At 38.4% G+C, this 19708-nt stretch overlaps 1 protein-coding gene across 1 annotated transcript in view; it reads left to right on the top strand.

Annotated features, from left to right (window-relative positions):
- LOC135222535 (sodium-coupled neutral amino acid transporter 7-like) overlaps positions 1-19708 on the top strand; it is a 456233-nt gene that overhangs the window by 165315 nt on the left and 271210 nt on the right. Inside the window, 3 exon segments of the mRNA XM_064260622.1 lie at positions 11818-11859; positions 11861-11922; positions 14814-14910. Of these exon segments, the coding sequence (XP_064116692.1) occupies positions 11818-11859; positions 11861-11922; positions 14814-14910 (201 nt within the window).

Genomic DNA, 19708 nt, shown 5'->3' with positions numbered 1-19708 from the left:
AAGATAAATGACTGGATATTACTAGGCCGTAAGAGTGTGAGCTTACAATTACGTTTTTCGACCATTTCGGTTGCGTGAAAGTTGACCATATGGGTAGTTTCTTTTTCGCCTAAAAAATTAATCGTGATTTTATATGCAAGTATTTCAGAAATGAGAAAAGCTACAACCTGTTTAATTAATTTTTTGCTTGTTATTTCTTCATGAATTTCTTGCACATTTTGATAATTTTGAAACTCCATAAAAAGGCTAATATGAAAAGGAGCAAATATTAGGATAATGCGATGTACGCATTTCGGAGATTTTCGCCGCGAAGTAGGCGCGCGGAGGAAGAAAAATATTTTTTTCAAAAATTCTCCATAAATCACAATATGGTTCTAGGAGAGAGAATTTCAAATTTTGTTTCAAAATGGCAAATAAATGACTGGATATTATTTGGTCACCGTAAGAGTTTGAGCTTACAAATTTACGTTTTTCGACCATTTCGGTCTGGCGGTCAAAGTTGACCGTACGTAGTTTTTTTTCCCAATTATCGTGATTTATATGCAGATATTTCAGAAATGAGAAAAAGCTACAACCTTTAATTATTTTTTGTTGTATTCTTCATGAATTTGCGCAAATTTTGATATATGAAACTCTATAAAAAGCTACTATGAAACTCTATAAAAAGGCTAATATGAAAAGAGCAAATATTAGGATAATGCGATGTACGCATTTCGGAGATTTTCGGCCGCGAAGCGGCGCGGAGGGAAGAAAAATATTGTTTTCAAAAAAATATCACTATAAATCGAAATATTGTTCTAGAGACTTCGAATTTGTTTCTTTTTGTGTTTTTTCCAAAATGAAGATAAATGGACTGAACTGAATTACTAGACTGTTTATATATTTTCTTACCCAAAAATACCAACATAAACAAAAAAAAAAAAATAAAAGAAAATATATATATATATATATATATATATATATATATATATATATATATATAAAGATATATAATATATATATAATGTGTTTTGTGTGTGTATATATATATATATTATATATATATCTATATATATATATAGATATCATATATATTATATATATATGATATATATTATATATATATATATTTAAATATATACTAATATTATATATATATATATATATATAAGTATATATATCATATATATAATATATATCTAATATATATACTATCTATCTCTATCTATATATATAGACTATCCATATATAGTATATATACTATAATATACCTTTTATATATATATATTTTTATATATCTCATATATATGATATATATATATATATATATGATATACCCTATATATATATATATATATATATATATATATATATATATTATATATATAAATGTATGTGTTCTTTACTACATTTCTGAATCTGGTACGAATACATAAATAAAGGAATGCAGGTGACACTTTTCTTTTGCATACAATGAAATATCGTATTCATGCATAGATATGGAGATATAACAACTTGAAATAAATAAATAAAAAAATAAATATAAAACAAATGCAGAATACTCACTCTAATCCTGACTCCTAATCCTGACTCTTCGTTCTATTCTTGTTTTCTCCCTCCTCCATTGAAGAGTCTTGCATTTTTTTTTCCTCTCGACATGACGAGGTACAGGTGGAGGAGGGGAAACGCTCGCCCTTACGGCCCCTGGGATAGGGCGCGGTCCCGTGCGCCCTCCCCTGCCCGCTGCTGAGTCGCACTCCAATAGAAGACTGCACTGTGGTATTGCGGTCACACTCCCCGAACCTGCATAGAGCTATCTTGCAGGTGCGACAGAAGAACCGGGTGTTTCTGCCTGTGCCCTTCTAGGAGATCCAGTGTGTGATCCCCTGGCATCAGCCGACACGGAGGGTCCACTACCCGATGAGAAGGGGTGGTGCGGGCGGGGGCGGCAGCAGGGGTCAGTCAGCAGCAGGGGCAGCGGCAGCAGGGGCGTCAGCAGCAGGGGCGTCAGCAGCAGGGGCGTCAGCAGCAGGGGCGTTGGCAGCAGGGGCGTTGGCAGCAGGATGACCGAAGTAGGCACCCCTAAGGTGTGCCCTTTCCTCTACGGGCAGATCTACAGCTCGGGGCAGGGGGCAGTGATGGAAGGCCACTCATCGGGATCAAAGTTGATGAGGGCTTCCCCGGCTACCTCTAGGAACTGTATGTGGGACAACCTTGGAAGATTGTCACCGCGGTACCCACAGTACAGTATAATAGGCATTTTGGAGGGCCAACTATAGGATGTATTTGAGGAGCTTCTGTGTCCACCTCCTGGTTCTCCTGGCGAAGGGATAATACTGGATGAGCTGATCAAAGAGATCAACTCCTCCCATGTGCCTGTTGTAGTGCCCAATGATGGTAGGGCGCTCTACACGAAACTGCTCATACACAACTCGGCCCTGTCGATGTGTCTTCTTCCGCTGTACGATCTCCTCTTGGACAGGTTCATGGCTCGTCGTAATCATGGGGACGAGTCGGACACCCTTTCAACAGATGACGAAGACAGCTCCCTTCCGCCGCCACTGTCTCTCTCCTCTTGCCAGATGTTGCGGATGGCTAGCGAACCTCTTGAGGGAATTCGGGGCCCCACGCACCAACCGAAGGGTACCACTGATGTGAACACCTGCTTCATACAGTTCCGGTGCCAGGGATACCGAGTTATAATAATTATCCATAAACAGGTGGTATTCCTGGTTACGGAAACGATCCACAAGACTGAAAACTGTGTCACACAGTGTGGAGAAGACCCCGGAATACACCGAAAAGTCCACGACGTAGCCAGTGTTGGCCTCGGTAATAAAAAAAATTTCACTCCATATTTTTTCGGCTTCTTGGGGTTATACACTTTGATGCTTAGACGTCCTTTGTAAGGCATCATCCCCTCATCCAAAGAAAGGTTCTTTCCAGGAATCACGAGAGTTTTACAGTGTTCACGAATATAATCCAACACTGGGCTGCACATAAAATGAGGCGATCAGAGTTATTCCGGGGTATGGCCCTTCGGTTGAAGGCGTTGAAATATCTATCCAACGCCAGGAAAGTATCATGGGGCATAACGCCGGGCACATTGGGCGTACCTAAGAAAAAATTACGCCTCCAATATTGCCTGACGTCGGAAGCAGGCAGCAATCCAAAAAAAACGTGGAGCCCCAAAAAATGCGCCATGTCAGAGAGGTTGCAGCCTCGCCATCGATACGATAATGTCGTGCGCAGTTCATCACGGCAGTACCTGGTGTAGTCCGCCGTCTCTGCTACCAGGTACTCCAGCAATTCCCGCGTAAGGAAAAGCTGAACGAAACCCAGAGGAGTCAGGGGAACAGGTACGGTAGGTTGAGGCCAGGCTTTGACGTGAATGGATGCATGTTAGGTGGTGTCGTCTGTCCCCACCATCGTCGCTCTCGGACGACCGACCTTCACCTTGGCTGGCGCGACTATCCGACCTTCTACGTGCCCCTGCGCGTGCACGCACACGAGCGAAGGTACGATTTCACACACGAGCCCCCCTCACTGGCCCATCTCCCTCACTCAAGCCTTCGCTTTCTGTATCATCATCATCGGCAAACAAACTAGAACCAAAATCATCATCCTCCCCCTCCTCAGATTCCCCCTCATATGCACACCGCCATCAAAATGAGGACTTGTCACATATTCTCGATCGAGCTCTGATAAAATATTCGTCAATGTCGGTTGGGTTGAGCCCTCCCAAAATTCCTACGAATGCCCCTAAGGACGGCCCGATGATTCCTTGGGGTTACTAACGGCAAAATCAAAGAGGACACTTTAAAAGCACTTTCATCGACACGTGGTCGCACAGAACGGCGTTGAGGAGCGAGGTTCAGGTTGGTGCTTGGTCCTTCCCCAGCATCCAAGTCCAAAACTCTAACACGATCCCTTCCGACGGGTAAAACGTATCTTTCGCGTTTCATACGACGTTCAGACATCTCTACGAACGTCCTGTAGCAACACAAATGTTCAAAGTCTCGCACAAGTTCAGTCAAACACGATTGCGCCAAAAAGATCTCTGTCGGCATTGGATGATGCGACCGATGATGCTGGCTGAAGCGAGAAGGAAGGATTTCGCGCATGTGCACTTGGTCACGCTTGTAAACAAAACAACACCTCGATCCGTGAACTCCCAGCATCCCCCAAGGCGCTTGATTCAAAAGTTTTCGGCTGGTATGGCCTATAAGTATTTTTCCGCGAATTAAAAAAAAAAAAATTTTTAGTCAATGTATGGTACGTCCATTCGGCATACGGGAGACATTTTGACTCGACGTTTAATACGTCCATTCGGCGTTTAAGGGTTAAGAGGAATGAGGAGGGACTGTTGGAAAGAACCAAGATGAGGATGGTGAGATGGATTGCTGGAATGTCACTACTGGAAAGGAGGGAGAGTCAAGATATAAGAAGAATGTGTGGTATATTTAATGTAAAGGAAAAGGCTAGAGAAGCTTGTCTGAGATATTATGGCCATGTAAGAAGAAGAGAGGAGGTGGAACCAATCAAGCCAGTGATGGGGAGGAGTGTGGGCCGTCAGTGGATCAGATGGATGGATGTGGTCAGGAGGGATATGGATGAGGTGGGGTGGGGGGAAGAAGATGCAAGGAATCAAAATAAATGGAGATACTGCTATACAGTGGCATTAAAAAGGTCAAGTGAAGATGAGGAAGATAAGGGAGGAAGCCCCGCCAACTGAGAGATATGTTTCTTTTGCTGCCTGTCATTCAACTTAATTCCTTTCATTTATGAGTATTTTGCTTATTTGGAAATACGACCGCCTTACAACATGTTTTACTCTGTTTATGTATTCACTCTTTCTGGTTGTGCTACACAAGTATGCTGCCTAGTTTTTTAATCAGTAAGGGTTGGAAGATGTGGGAACTGTGAGCAGCTGCTGCTGCAGTTACCACCTTTTTTTTTATATTTAGATGCCTTCTTAACCTTGTTTTATGGAGCATCCTTGATCTACATCTCTTTTCTGTTTGTTGATTGTTTTCTCTCTAAAACAAGCAGGGTTATTATTTTGACTACACAATTGCTTGGAGTGTTATAATGTTTTAAGTCTTTCAGACGTTGTGGAGCTTGAGAGGCTGAAGACTGCGGTGGTGTTGTAGCTCTCATATGAGAGCATTTGCTTGCCTTCAAGCATGGAATCCCCTCTCCCTCAGCATGAGAGGCAAGCAGAGGTTATGTTGCAGGACCCTTAGATAATTTTACCCGGTTCCAACAAGTTGTCTCCAATATCATAGGAGCGAGCCCCTGTCTACGATTCCTATCCACAGAACTATGGTTTGCAGACATCAAGGATAGTTTTTACAACTGCTTGGAATAGTCATTACATAATTTGCTGTTTTATTGTTCATTTTTCAAATCAAGAAACAGGAGTGAGTGTCTTTTCCTTGCTCTGCCAGAACAGTTTTGTATCACTGGTATTGAGAAGATGCATAAGTTTCTAGTGTCTTTTGATGATTTCATGAAGCCCAAGCTACTTGTCTTTCAACTCTGGCTCATGAGTTTGTTTTATAGCACATGGCTCATGAATTTGTTTTATAGCACATATATAATTTAAATAAGTGGCAAAGGTTTGCTCTTTGTCTACAATTTGCAAGCTCTTTTCCATGTTTGGAAAGCAGATGGGATTGTCATGCAGTTTACAACCTCATTCTCATGGATGTGACACAGTGGGTGTCTCATGGATGTGACACAATGGGGAGAGGCTTGTAATTTTTGGATCCTGTTGAAGAATAAGACAGTAAATCCCACTTTTAGTGAGACTGTCAACTCTGTGGGTTCCCTAGTCATCACTTTATTTATTACTTAATTTCCATTATAAAATTCCCATTGATATTGACTTGACAGGTTTTTGCCCAAGGAAAACTTAATTAACATGTATTGGAGGATATTTGGCACTTGGAGGCTGTCTTCCTTCACATTCCTTGTTTGTCTATGATGTAGAAATTAGAAATATATACCATTCAACTTCTTACTGCCTCTGGGTACTTGACATACAGGTATCAGGGTTTCTGTCTTACACAACTTCATGCATGAGAAGGATGAACCCTCTATAATACAGGTACACAACCCTTTATCCAAATTTCTAGAAACTGAAAACATTTTGTGGAGAGTAGAGCGTCAGTTCATAAGGTTGACAGTTAGCATGCAGACGGCTGACCCGGTCATTTGGATGTGTGGTGCTACTCAAATTATTTTTCTTACTTATTCCTAATATTTCCACATCTGCTACCAAGTCTTGACAATCTCTCTCTCTCTGACCAGTGGGTATTAGCACATATGTAGACATGTATGTGTTCATGTTTTAAAAATTGGTAGTACAGATAATACATCTTTGGGAGATATATATATATATATCTATATATATATTATATATATATATATATATATATATATATATACCTACATATACGTATATGTATGATATATATATATATATATATATATATATATATACATATATAATATACATATATATATATATGTAATATATATATATATATATAAATATATATATATATATATATATATGTATATATATATATATTTATGTATATATATACATATATATATTTATGTATATATACAATATATATATTTATGTGTATTATATTAGATTATATATATCATATATATATATATATATCTATATATATATTATCTCATCTATATTTCTATAATCTATATATATATATATATTATATATATATCTATATATAGATATATATGTATATATATATATATGTATGTATATATATACATTATATATATTAGGTCTATATATACATATATATATTTATGGATATTATTAAGATATATATATACATATATATATAATATTATCAGTTGCATGGACTGAAACGGGTATGACCAGAAATGGATTAACATACGTCAAGAGATTGAAAAGATGAAGTCTCTCTCTCCCAGGGAAAAATGCTGCTGATTTGAGACTCTTTAACCAATAAGTATATCACCATTAAAAACTTTGTACTGTATTCAAAATAAGCACATACATCATCATCAGCTTCATGTGAGCAAAACGTTTTTCTTTAAACTAGACAAGAACAACAGTTAAAACCTGATTGGCTGGCTGGTTGCCATGGAGATCTGTTAGCCAATGACAACCCTCTACTTCTGTTCTATGTAAAGACCTATGTTGTGGATGGCACTAAGATTGAATGTTGCTATGACTGATTATTTGACTGCTGATGGCAAAAATAAACAAACAATTTACCTTATATATATATTTCTTTGTGAAAACAAGAATTTAGTAATAATTTTAACTTTAATATAGTGGTATGTAAAATCCCACACAGCATGTTGTAACTTTAATATAGTGGTATGTAAAATCCCACACAGCGTGTTGTAACTTTAATATAGTGGTATGTAAAATCCCACTCAGCATGTAGTTATGCATCATCACTTGCAAATCCTTTTCCCCAGACTGTCCTCAAATGTACAACTGCAAGCTGATGATGTGGCGTCAGTGACAATAAAGAACAACCTTTCCAAAATCGATATGATGAAATGTATTTGGTCGTCTAACTTATTGTTAAAATTCAGCTAGTTTGTTTCCACAATTATTTTGATGAGCTTATGTGTATTTTTGCATTTTACGGAATGTTTTTGCTGAAAATAATGTGTTGGTGAATATATGGTTTTAATTGTCCCACTTTTAAAATTCTATAATGAAAAAACAAAAAAATTTAAGAAATATGTTATTGCTGTAGCAGTGATGTTTGATTATGCTCCGGACCCCATGTTTCTGAAATCCAAAAAACTCCAAAAACATGTAACCTTTAGGATTTCAAATAAAGGATTGTGTAAGTGTGGTACTAACATCAATTCCAGGTTTCTTTCAGGGGTCCTGCTGGATCCATTATATATATATAGGGGTATAGGGCAAAAAATGCAGTCATGAAAAAATTCATGGAATTTTGAATGGCAATGGAGAGTACGTATACGAAATATTTCATCAAAATTCCTCTTACTTTCATAGTTACAGGGTAATTAGCAAACGTAACTCATTAAGCCAAAAACATTAATCCGTACAAGAAAATGCTATGCAATATTTCTTCTGTTATCGTAAATTTTGATAATTATTGTCAAAGAAATTGTGACTAATGGCATCTGTAGAGATTCCATGAGGTGGCAGGAGGGAACTGAGTCAGTTTACCACCTTTCAGTGCGAGGAAAAACCTCTTGTAGTGTACACGTTAGAGTTTCACTTGCTTTTACGTATGATTATCTTTGTTTCGGCAAGAATTTCATCATACCAATGAGGAAAAGACAAGCAAAACATCTCGCTAACATACAGACGAAGAAAGTTCGCTCTAATATGATTACAGAATATCATAATACATGCGATATTAGCGTAGTTAGTGAAGAGAGAAAGGGATGGGTGTGTAGTAAGGAACGCCCCTGTCTTGCCTGATGCACACGTCACACTGTGCCCCAGGCTACGATCTTTGAGCAAAGGGATTTTCATTTATGATAAATAACATAGAGAGAGTTTCATAGGAAGGAGTGGCCCCGTCTTGCCTGACGCAATGCCCCAGGCTACGATATATGAGCAAAGGGATCTTCATTTATGATTAAATTATGATAAATAACATAGTTTTGGTTTATTAATACCCAAAAAAAAAAGTATAATTTCATTCATAATAATCATTATTTATTAACATTGTCTTTATAGAAATACAAAGGAAAACTTTGAACGCCCGTATCTCAAAACTATACTTATTGACCTTCAAATTCTATCTTCTCACTTAGTTTTAAAGCAAAAACATTGAAATTTGGTATATAACTCAGAAAGACATTTTATATAGAAAAACCAAATAAAGCCGTTTTCCAGTTTTTGTTTCATCTTTTTTTTTATAAATTTTTTTCCCTGATTTAAGTGGTTTATTTTTTTACCATAATGAAGAATTCATATCTAGCAAAAAAAAATTACTTTTAGGAAAAAAAAACTTCATTTGATTGGAGGTCTACATCAAGTCTATATATATATGGTATTAATCCCAGGTCTTAACCCTTTCATGTCCAACTGACGTAATAGTACGTAAAAATACTCTATCCCCTATCTATCCAACTGATGTAGCGGTACGTAAAATTTACCGACATTTTTCGTACGTGTGGTAGGGGGCATTTTTTTTTTATTTTCGGACAAGTAGCGATTTCCATAGGTTAGATCATACCTTGGACCGTGTATCTCGGGTATCAATACGCCAGCAAAGTAGTTTCTGTACTGCGTATGCTCAAATCCCTGGCGTAGTAAAATTCTCACAATGAAATCAGCTGATCACACCTACACTTCCCTCTCAGTGACCCATGTGCGAGCCGTTGTTGACACAAGTGTTTGTTTACATGGTTACGTCACACAAGAACAATAGTTTTCCAACATGCATTCGCGTAGTTTTTATGGTAAAAGTAACGGAAAATGCGTTAGTGCATCCCATAAGAGACGATCAGAGTTTCAGCAGGGCTCTGAATCTCCAGAAGATGCCAAGATAAGGAGGCTTATAATGGACTATGACTTTTTTTGGAAGGCTCGTAGGATTAACCTAGCCATGGAACTACTTCGTCTGGAGTAGGAGGAAGAAATTCACCTGTTATGTATAGCTTTTGAGCTACGAACGATAATGTTGACAACAGTAACATTTTTTTTTGTTTCGATCAACTTATAATGTCAAAATGAAACTGTTGCTGTTACCAAAGCCATTTTTCTAACGCTCCCTTTATTCTTCAACTTTTCTTCTACATTTTCGTATATTTACAAATAATTTCTATGAAAAATAACTGAGAAGGCTCTTAAAAAAAATTGTTATTCCAGCGATAAATGTTGACAACGGTAAAAGTTTTTTTTCGTTTAGATCAACTTATAACGTCAAATGAAAATTGTTGCCCATACCAAGCCATTTTTCTTGACCTTCCCTTTATTCTTCAAAGTTTCCTCTACATTTTCGTATATTTACAAATGAATTTCTATAAAAAATAACCGAGATAGGGCTCTTCAAAAAAGTTTTTTTCTAGCGATAATTCTCACTATGCGCCGGGCAGAGCGCTCTGTTTCTTACCCTCTTTTCTATCAATTTTTTTCACCGGCTGGACTTATTCGTTTTCCATTGTTTTATATATCGATATTTAGAGGATTTTGTTGGCTTTCTCATAAAAAATAATTAATTCGCCTAACTGTTATAGTATTTGACCTACGAACGATAATGTTAACGGTAACATTTTTTTCGTTTCGATCAACTTATAACATCAAAATGAAACTTGCTGTTACCAAAGCTATTTTTCTTGACCTTCCCTTTATTCTTCAATGTTTCCTCTACATTTTTGTATATTTACAAAGGAATTTCAATGAAAAATAACCGAGATAGGGCTCTTCAAAAAAAATATTTTCTAGCGATAATTCTCACTGTGCGCCGGGCAGAGCGCTCTGTTTTTTACCCTCTTTTCTATCAATTTTTTCACCGGCTGGACTTATTCGTTTTCCATTGATTTATATGTCGATATTTAGGAAATTTTATTGGCTTTCTCATAAAAAATAATTAATTCGCCTGACTTTCATAGTTTTTTGAGTTACGAATGAAAATATAAAAAGAAGTAAAGATTTTTTTTTTTTTTAAATAACACATTTTTTCGTATTTAGAGTGCTGGGACTCTTATTCTGACTATTTCACCATAAAATACTAACATTTAGAAAAAAAGGACAGCAAAATGAACGTTGTTGGCATAAAATATATATTTTTGCTGAATTTTCGAAATAATTATTTTTTCGCACTGTCGAGCGCTCCCAGACACCTCGGATATCTGGGGGGACAGTGCTCAAAACTAAGCGGATATGAAAGAGTTAATATTAAATATCAAGGGAGGAGATAGAATTTGAAAAATGGTTATTTTTGGGATAAATCACCCTGGCGTCACAAAATCAAAGGTCAGAGGCAAAAATCATATGCGGTTTGGAGATGTCCCAAGTCATCTTATTAAGTGGTTTGAATGTAAAAGTCCTTTCCTTAAAAAATGGCATTAGCCGGCCAGTCCCCCTTCACCAGATCCTGTATCCATGAAACTAATATTTAAACTTCTTAATATTCATTGTAGTATGAACGTATAATTCCATTGATTTGTTAAACTTTCAGCCAAGGGAGTGAAAGATGTTCTCTCTTATGAAGAATTCCTGTAATTTTATGTCGGATTCCTTTTGGCTTTCTGTAAATAGAATCCTCGAGTAACTGAGCCTCTCCCTTTATTCAGTTTTTATGAATCTCAACAATGGTAAGCAAAGGCATTTTTATTAAGACTTCAAAAAGGATTTTTAATATGTTAAGCATCATATATCAACATTTTTTGTTTCTCCCCTTAAACTTTCATATGGCTAAATGTTTTAGTCATCCTTCTACAAGGGCTCAGAAATACTGAAACCTTGAATACGAAGGTTGGCTTTGCATGTTCTTTGTTTTGCAAAATCAAATTACATACTGTAATTCAAGTACTTTTTAGGAGTTTGATGTCTTAGTCATATATATTTCTTGTTAAACTATTATTTTACTTTCTTGTAATTCATGATAATATTGTGATTAGTGGAAAAACAGATCCACAGTTATGTTTCAAAGGGGAATCAGACAGATTCCCGAAAGCTCTCTGTAGAGATTTATTTTTAAATATATATGTATCCAGATATAACTATGGATTCATTTCACCATTTCAAGACTCGTGCTACTATGAGTATTTTTTATTTGTGATTAGTTGTATGGTACTAAGCCTCTAATATATCTATTACAGGTTGTTAATGTGTTGCCTACATATGCTTTTTGCTACCAATGTCCATGTAAGCAGTGTTCCAATATACTCATGTTTAAAAAAACAGATGGTCCAACATTTGCAAAGGTAAGTTAATAATTACAGATGATTTCATCCCTACTTTAATGTAGATAAGTGTCTTTAGCCTGATGGACAGACTTTGTGTGACTTTTTATAACTTTGAATATGATTTGCCATCTTTTACTCGTAGTTAAATAAGATGCCATTACTTAGAGTACCAACACCTTTTAGGCTGCCTGTGGATGTTAAAGGTTTTGTCTCATAATAAGAGGCTAACATTTGAGTGTCTGCACCTTTTAGGCTGGTTTTCTGTATTCATTGATTTTAATACTACTTTATTTACTCATAAATACAGTACATTAGTTTGGTACTTGGTAAATTTTGTTGTGACTTCCAATAATTTACATTATTGTACTATTACAAATAACTTTTCATTTACATTTATTGAAAGCTTTTATATTGCAATACACTCCCTGAACACCTGAAATAGCCCTGGTCACTGACCAGCCCGAACAATATCCCCACATATTTACCCACTAAGTGGGTAATTTTAACTGTCAGTGTTACAAATGCTGCAGGTAAAATCTAGTCAAATGAGTTACCTGTGTTACCGTTGGCAATGCTGCTGCAAATACTGGCCACCAGAGGCCTGTCTCCTCAATTGTTTCTTGTTCACCATGCTGTGCAGATTAGTCCCACATCAGGCGAATTTCTGGTCATTTAGCCTGACCCCACCCAAAGAGTTTTTGTATTTTGGATTCAGATTACGACCTTGGACTGTTATTAACATTTTCCTCCCGTTTGACTTTGGATAGCTACTTTGTACTCGCTATGGATAAGTTAGAAATAAAGGTCGTCATCGTCTGCAAACGCCTCTGCTTCTGCTTCATCTACAGTTCGACGATCGAGCCTTCTACTGCAGGACATGGTGCTCATCGGCTCTGCACGCCCTGCAAGCGTAGATGAGTTACCCTCACACATGATCGACGTTCTTTTCATTATTCGTGTAGGAAGGTTCAGTGTAATACCAGTCAGAGATGTTTGTCTTGGTCAGGAGACAAGGAAACATTAGAGTTAGTTATTCAAGAAATTAGTGGACAGGTTATCATCTATTATGTTTAGCCTGTTTCTAGCCTGACGAATAATTTAACCAAAATAGAGATAGTGGTAGTAGTAGTATAGTTGATTCTAATCATTCTTTTTCAGCCCCCTGCCTGTTCCAGAACCAGTCCCTAACGGGTGCTTGGGGTAATGGAGAACCGCAAGCCACTCGAGTGGGTAGGTTCTGCCGGCACCCCGGCGCGGAGCAGGCAGTGTTGGCAGCAGATTTCCCCTTCCCTCGATGTGTAAGTTCTCAGGATGAAGAAAATTTAGGTCAGATACAAGACGAGTAGGGATAATAGGCCTACATAGTGTTCAGGAAGAGAAGTGCAGACTTTTTTGGGTCGGTTTTCTATATAGGTAGTAGTTTATAGAGGGACAGTTTGTCCTTCCTTAGCCTCTTTGGGTTTTTTCCTGCTTCGAGTTCCTTGCATCAGAAGCTTTCTAGGCCATGGTTGGTCATTCAGTTCTGGTTTCGGGTCTGTCTGGTTCTGAAGGGTTGAATACTGGTCCTTCGTCTTAAAGGTTCCTTTCCCCTACATATACTATATGGTAATTGATAATATCAACTAATTCTCTGTTCAATGCATATTGACTTACGATAGTTCAGTATATAGAGAAATCAAATAACAATTAACTACGGCTAGCCTAGTGTTCATGATGATATATCATATGCATATACAGTAGCCTACCCTAAAGTATTTGCTGTACTACATATCTTACTGTCTGCTGTCCACCTCTTACAATGGTATAGGACGGCGACAGTTTGTATGTCTTTTCTTGCGACTGTTATACGCAAGCATTGTGGTTCCTTTTCCCCTTCTCGTCTGAGTGATATCTAGTAGATTTTGGTTCTTCTTCAGAATAAGGGAGATGACTCAAACTTACTGAGTTAACTTCTTAACAACTTTATTTCTTAGCTCCATCACTGGAGTATAGGGAAAGTTGGTCGGATGACCGCTCAGTTGGGAAATCTAAGTAGAACTGATTTTACAAGAGGGTCGCATCGATAGCGTAACACTAGCTATCTCAGCGTTTATAGAAATAACAAGAATAAATGAACATGTAGCCATACGGCTCGGAAGTCGTGTTTCCGCTACAGGTGATAGGTCATCAGCTTCCCATGGAAGGTGTTGTGACCTGTTTACAAGACATCCTAAGTGTTTATGCAGACAAACGCAAACCAGGCTACTGCAAGCATTGCAAAGCATGGTCTAGTTTCACGTCCTGTTATGGCGTTGTGATTGCACTCCTAATTCACCAATGACACCCCTTGGGTCATGGGTTTATTTACAGATATGGAATTTATCTGTATTTATAATGTAATATATTACACATATCGGTAGAGTAATTTTTTATAGTGCCTAACGCTGTAGGCTCAAGGCATTCTGACTTGGGATAATTCAGTACAGGTGTAAATTGAACATGAACGAGAATCCGATCTTAGGATAATTCAATAGGAATGTAATCAAACAGGAATGAAGATCGGATTCTGTCCAACTTCAGCATTATAAGTGTGTTATATGTATCATCATATTAGCGTAGTATATATACTAACTCAGCAGTCATTCTCGCTCTGGAATCAGCTGATGGCGGATACGAGTTTGCGTCTCCGTATCCAACTCATTCTTGTCCTGATTGGCTAGCATGACTAACATAACAACTCTTCCTCACTTATGCCATGTTTGTCGTCTTGAAGGAGATGTGTTTTTAACTATGTTGACATTTAACATAGTCAATAATGGTATCTTGTGCCATATAGTTAGATAACATAAGGAATTCGTTTGTATGACGTCTTCATCCGTTTAACAGACTAATTGCTGTCAGTAATTACATTATGCTTATGTCAATTACAGTTACAAAAATAATCACCAGTCATATTATCAAAGTACCGTGACAACTGAAATTAATATTAGGCCTAATAAAGAGTTACACTTAATTACCTTAAAATATGTAATTTATTACTTTTCAATTAAATTACAATTGCACAAGCTTGTCGTCAAAACAGCACTGTTGTAAGGAGGCGTGGCTTAGACAATGATGCCGACTAGTCTATTTCCTTGGCTCCAGATTCAACCATATCACTTGGTCTTGGCTGATTTTTTGTTCCGAGTTAGCATAAATAAATATCTGGATACTTGACTTATATGGAACAGTCATATTGTTCGTCTTACGACATAATTTAAGGTCAAAATTTGACTAATACGGCTCATTGGAAGCTAGTTTTTCCCTCAGCTTAGATTGCGTAAATTTAGCGATTCCGTTTGTTTTCACTCGTTTTCATAGGTGGATATTACGAACCTTACTTTATTAATCTTTTGTTGGTGTGGAAACAACAGTAAATGAGCTCTTTCATGCCATTAGTTTTTTACCACAGCTGCGTTTGAATTCATACAAAGCTTGGGACTTTTATCCAGATTGCTGATGCATGTAATATTGCCTTATCAGCTTCAGCTACAATTATAACATGAATACAGTAATTACTGTCGCACGCGGATGAATACATTAAACGGATGTTGCTATCGGATTCGATTACTGTCGCACGCGGATGAATACAATAAAGTGATGTTGCCATCGGATTCGATCATATTAGCAACAAAGTTCTCGTTCAGTTGCTCATAGCTGTACACAGTTATACAAGTATATATTATCATTAAGATAATACTTTTTAACTTATAAGAGGGTGCAAATTTATGGAGGTGGAGATGTTAGAAGATTGTAATTCTCTCTTTCTCTCTTACTTTCCTGATTCCATATTCTCTCTATTCATCTTATTTTCCACCCTCTCCTAACACTTGATTCATTGTGCAGCAGAGAAGTTTTTTTTCCTGTTACACCTTTCAAACACTTTTCTGCCAATTTCCTTTTAGCGCTGAATGACCTCATAGGTCCCAATACTTGGCCTTTAGCCTAAATTCTATTTCAAACTCAACAATCTCGCAGTCTGACTGCACGCTGCTGCCTACGCCAGTGGCGCAAGAGATATAGGAATACTTATTTGCAATGTAGTGCCGATTTTAATTACTAACCCCATCGTAAAATCGAATTAACGCAAGTCAATTACTGTAGCTTCAATACGGACTGTATTCGCGATCACGTCTTGAATAATTTTCCTGATTTTCTAATGTTCGTCAGATTATCGTGGGGAACAGAGTCGGTCTAGTTTTCTCTCTCGCCCACTTTTTTCTGTTAAAACTTATAGTCTTTACACAATCTTCTTTATCTGGTCATTCTTCGGATGTCGCTTCGGAGTCTTCTCGCTCATCCTGTTTTCTTTGCCAATAGCACAGCAGAGCAAGTTTTCATCGTTTCATCCTGAAATTTGGGGATTTCAATCTCTCTCTCTCTCTCTCTCTCTCTCTCTCTCTCTCTCTCTCTCTCTCTCTCTCTCTCTCTCTCTCTCTCTCTGTTCGGGGTTAAAGGAAGTAATTTTGGAGGGGTTGCCTTCTTAGCACCTTCCATGGGTCCTGTAATTCTCAGGCTGCTGGTGTTGATGCTTCAAGGCGGTATCCACAACTCCGCATTTTCATCCTTACTTATTTTGAGACATAATGGTCCTCCGTAGTTCTTGCGGGGGCTACGGCAGTTGGAGATTCATCTGGGCCATCGTTGACTGTATCGATACCGGTTGTGTCATCAGCCACTCCTTTCATAGGGTAGTTAGTAATCTTCCTTCTTCGTTCCATTTATATACCTTAGGTGAGTGAGACTTAACGTGCTTACCGCGGTAATTGCTGGGGGCTACGGCTGTTGGCAGTTTGTCTGCACCATAGTTAGCACTTTTCGTGCACTCGGGCCCATTCTTATGGTAGCTGGTAATTTCCTTCTGCGGCTACCATTGGTCCACAGTTCGTAACCCATCATTAAAGCACTATGTACCGCACAGTTGGTTCTCCACCTGCACAATGCCAGCGCTAGATGCTCCGATGGTTACCTGTAGTGACACTTCTCTCTCTCCTTCTGCTTATTTCTCAACTTTTTCCTGCTGCTTTTCTGTTCCACCTTAAGGGGGCTGGCCGGAACCCCTATATATGGGGGTATAGGGCGAAAAATGCAAAGTCATGAAAAAATTCATGGAGCTTCAGATGGCAATTGAGAATACGTATACGAAATATTTCGTCAAAATTCCTCTTACTTTCGTAGTTATTGGGTAATTAGTAAACATAACTCAATAAGCCTAAAACATTCATCCGTACAAGAAAATGCAATATTTCTTCTGTTATCATAAATTTTGATAATTATTGTCAAAGAAATTGTGAGAAATGGCATCTGTAGAGATTCTGTGGGCCGCAGAGGGGAGTATCACTGTTCAACCATGATCAGTGTGAGCACAGACTTCAAGTAGTCTACACGTTCGAGTTCACCTGTGACATTTGCTTGCTTTTACATATGCTTATCTATGTTCTGGCAAGAATTTCATCATGCCAATGAGGAAAAGACAAGGAAAACATCTCACTAACATAAAGACGAAGAAAATTCGCTCTAATATGATTACAGAATATCATAATATATGCGATATTAGCGTAGTTAGTGAAGAGAGAGAGAGGGAGGGTTGCGTAGTAAGTAAACGCCCCCATCTTGCCTGAAGCACACGTCACACTGTCCCCAAGGCTACGATCTTAGAGCAAATGGATCTTAGTTTATGATAAATAACATAGTTTTGGATTATTAATACCCAAAAAGGAATATGAAATTCATACTAATCATGATTTATTAACATTGTCTTTGTAAAAAGAGAGTACAACTTCGAATTTCATCTCTTGACATTCTCTTGTATTTACGTTTGTTTATTTTTGTTTCGGCAAGAATTTCATCATGCCAAAACGGAAAATACTAGGAAAACATCTAGGTAACATTCAGAAGAAGAAAATTCGCTGTAATAAGCCGAGTTAGTGAAGGAGAGAGAGAAAGTTGCGTAGGAAGGAGTGCCCCGTCTTGCCTGACGCAGTGCCCCAAGCTACGATATATGAGCAAAGGGATCATAATTTATGATTAAATTATAAATAAAATAGTTTTGGTTTATTAATACACAAAAAGAAATTATTTTTTTACCATAATGAAAAATTCATATCTAGCAAAAAAATGACTTTTAGGAAAAAAACTCCTCATTTGATTGGAGGTCTACATCGGGTCTATATATGGTAGTAATCCCAAGTCTTAATATTAAATATCAAGGGAGGAGATAGAATTTGAAAAATGGTTATTTTTGGGATAAATCGCCCTGGTGTCACAAAAACGAAGGTCAGAGGCAAAAATCATATGTGGTTTGGAGATGACCCAAGTCACCTTATTAAGTGGTATGAATATCAAAGTCCTGTCCTTAAAGAATGGCATTAGCCGGCCGGCCCCCTTAAGGGGTTTCAATGTGGGTTCGACCTTGATTCCGTGTCTACTGGGAGTACTTCCTTTCCTCACTTGCTCCAGACTCCAGTCCAGGTTTAGTATTGGTAACGGGCGTAAGTTGGATTGCGTTTTGCGACCTTTGCGCTCTTAGGGGGTGTTGCTCGCCTATTGTAGTCGGCCAGGTCTTGTGTCATAGTCTCTGGTGAGTGCGGAGTTTCGCAGTCAAGTGAGACTGGTTCAAGGTTCGGTCATCATCTTGGTTGGTACACATTTGGCGCAACAGTGTGGAAGTGACTCGCAGGGGTGGGCATTCATCGCCAAGGTATATTCGGCTCAGGTGTAACGTTATCGTCACTGGGTAGTGAGGGTATGCGCAGTCGAGTGAGACTAACTCTTACAGGTTTTGCGGAACTGGTGAAATTTGGCTCTTGTGAGGGGGTGGACAGCGGTCGGACAGGGGTTACGTCATCATGTCTGGGGGGAGTGCAGGTTGCGCAGTCGAGTACGACTTACTCAGGAGTTTATCATCTTGTTGGTATATCATTGCGCAGTCGGATCGGTAGGCTCGGATATGATGGGATCCTGTATGCCATTTGGTATCGAGCAGCCAGACGTAGTAAGTTCCGGGTTCTTGGGTGCTGCTCGTTGGGGGGGTTCGGCCTTTCTCCTTTTCCTGTTCCGGTCTGGCCGGACAGGTCTGACAGAGGAGATATACCTTTGAAGAGGGACTCGTTTGCTAGTTGTGGGTGTTGTTTCTCGGGCGAAGGAAGCGAGTATAAACTGATTGTGGACTTTGTCCATTCTCTCTTTCCGCATTCCAGGCTCCGGAGAAATCTTGCAGTTAATTCAAGTAATGTTTGATACGTTGTATTCAACAAAACCAGCAGTCTCTCAAACATCAAGTAGGCTGATCTGGTTTTGGCGAGTCGGGCAGTTTTTGGGGAAGGACTTAGGCTATGAGGTAGCGGGTAACTCCTCTGCCGGAGTCGGAGTTCTGGTTTACGAGTCAGTTGAGGCTTTTCTCTATTGGGTTCCTTCATTGATTCGTGTGGTAGGGGTTACGGATCATGAGGCTCTTATTTGGAAGACACCTTTCACAGCCAGTGGGAGGCTTTGTCCCACTCTGTGTGGATGTGGTGAGAGTTGATGGGTGTTTCTCAGAGCCTGGACTGTTTGATAACCTCTTTACTTTGGTTTCGAGGGGGTTTGCATACCAAACTAACATTATGGATGGTTGTACTATGTTTTTGTCAAGGAGAGGAGGGACTTCTTGTTAAATCATTTGCCTCAGCGCTATCAGGACATTCATAAGAAGGGGTTCTTAGTCAATCCAAGGGCGCAAAGTATCGTGGAGGTCTATCCTTTGGCTTCCGGAGGAATGTTCGGTGTCAGTGATCGTGTAGGTAGT

The sequence above is a fragment of the Macrobrachium nipponense genome, chromosome 3 (genome assembly GCF_015104395.2).
Source record: "Macrobrachium nipponense isolate FS-2020 chromosome 3, ASM1510439v2, whole genome shotgun sequence".
NCBI classification, from domain to species: Eukaryota; Metazoa; Arthropoda; class Malacostraca; order Decapoda; family Palaemonidae; genus Macrobrachium; species Macrobrachium nipponense.
The sequence above is the reverse complement of the archived record's forward strand: the minus strand, read 5'-3'. Positions and strand labels throughout refer to the sequence as shown.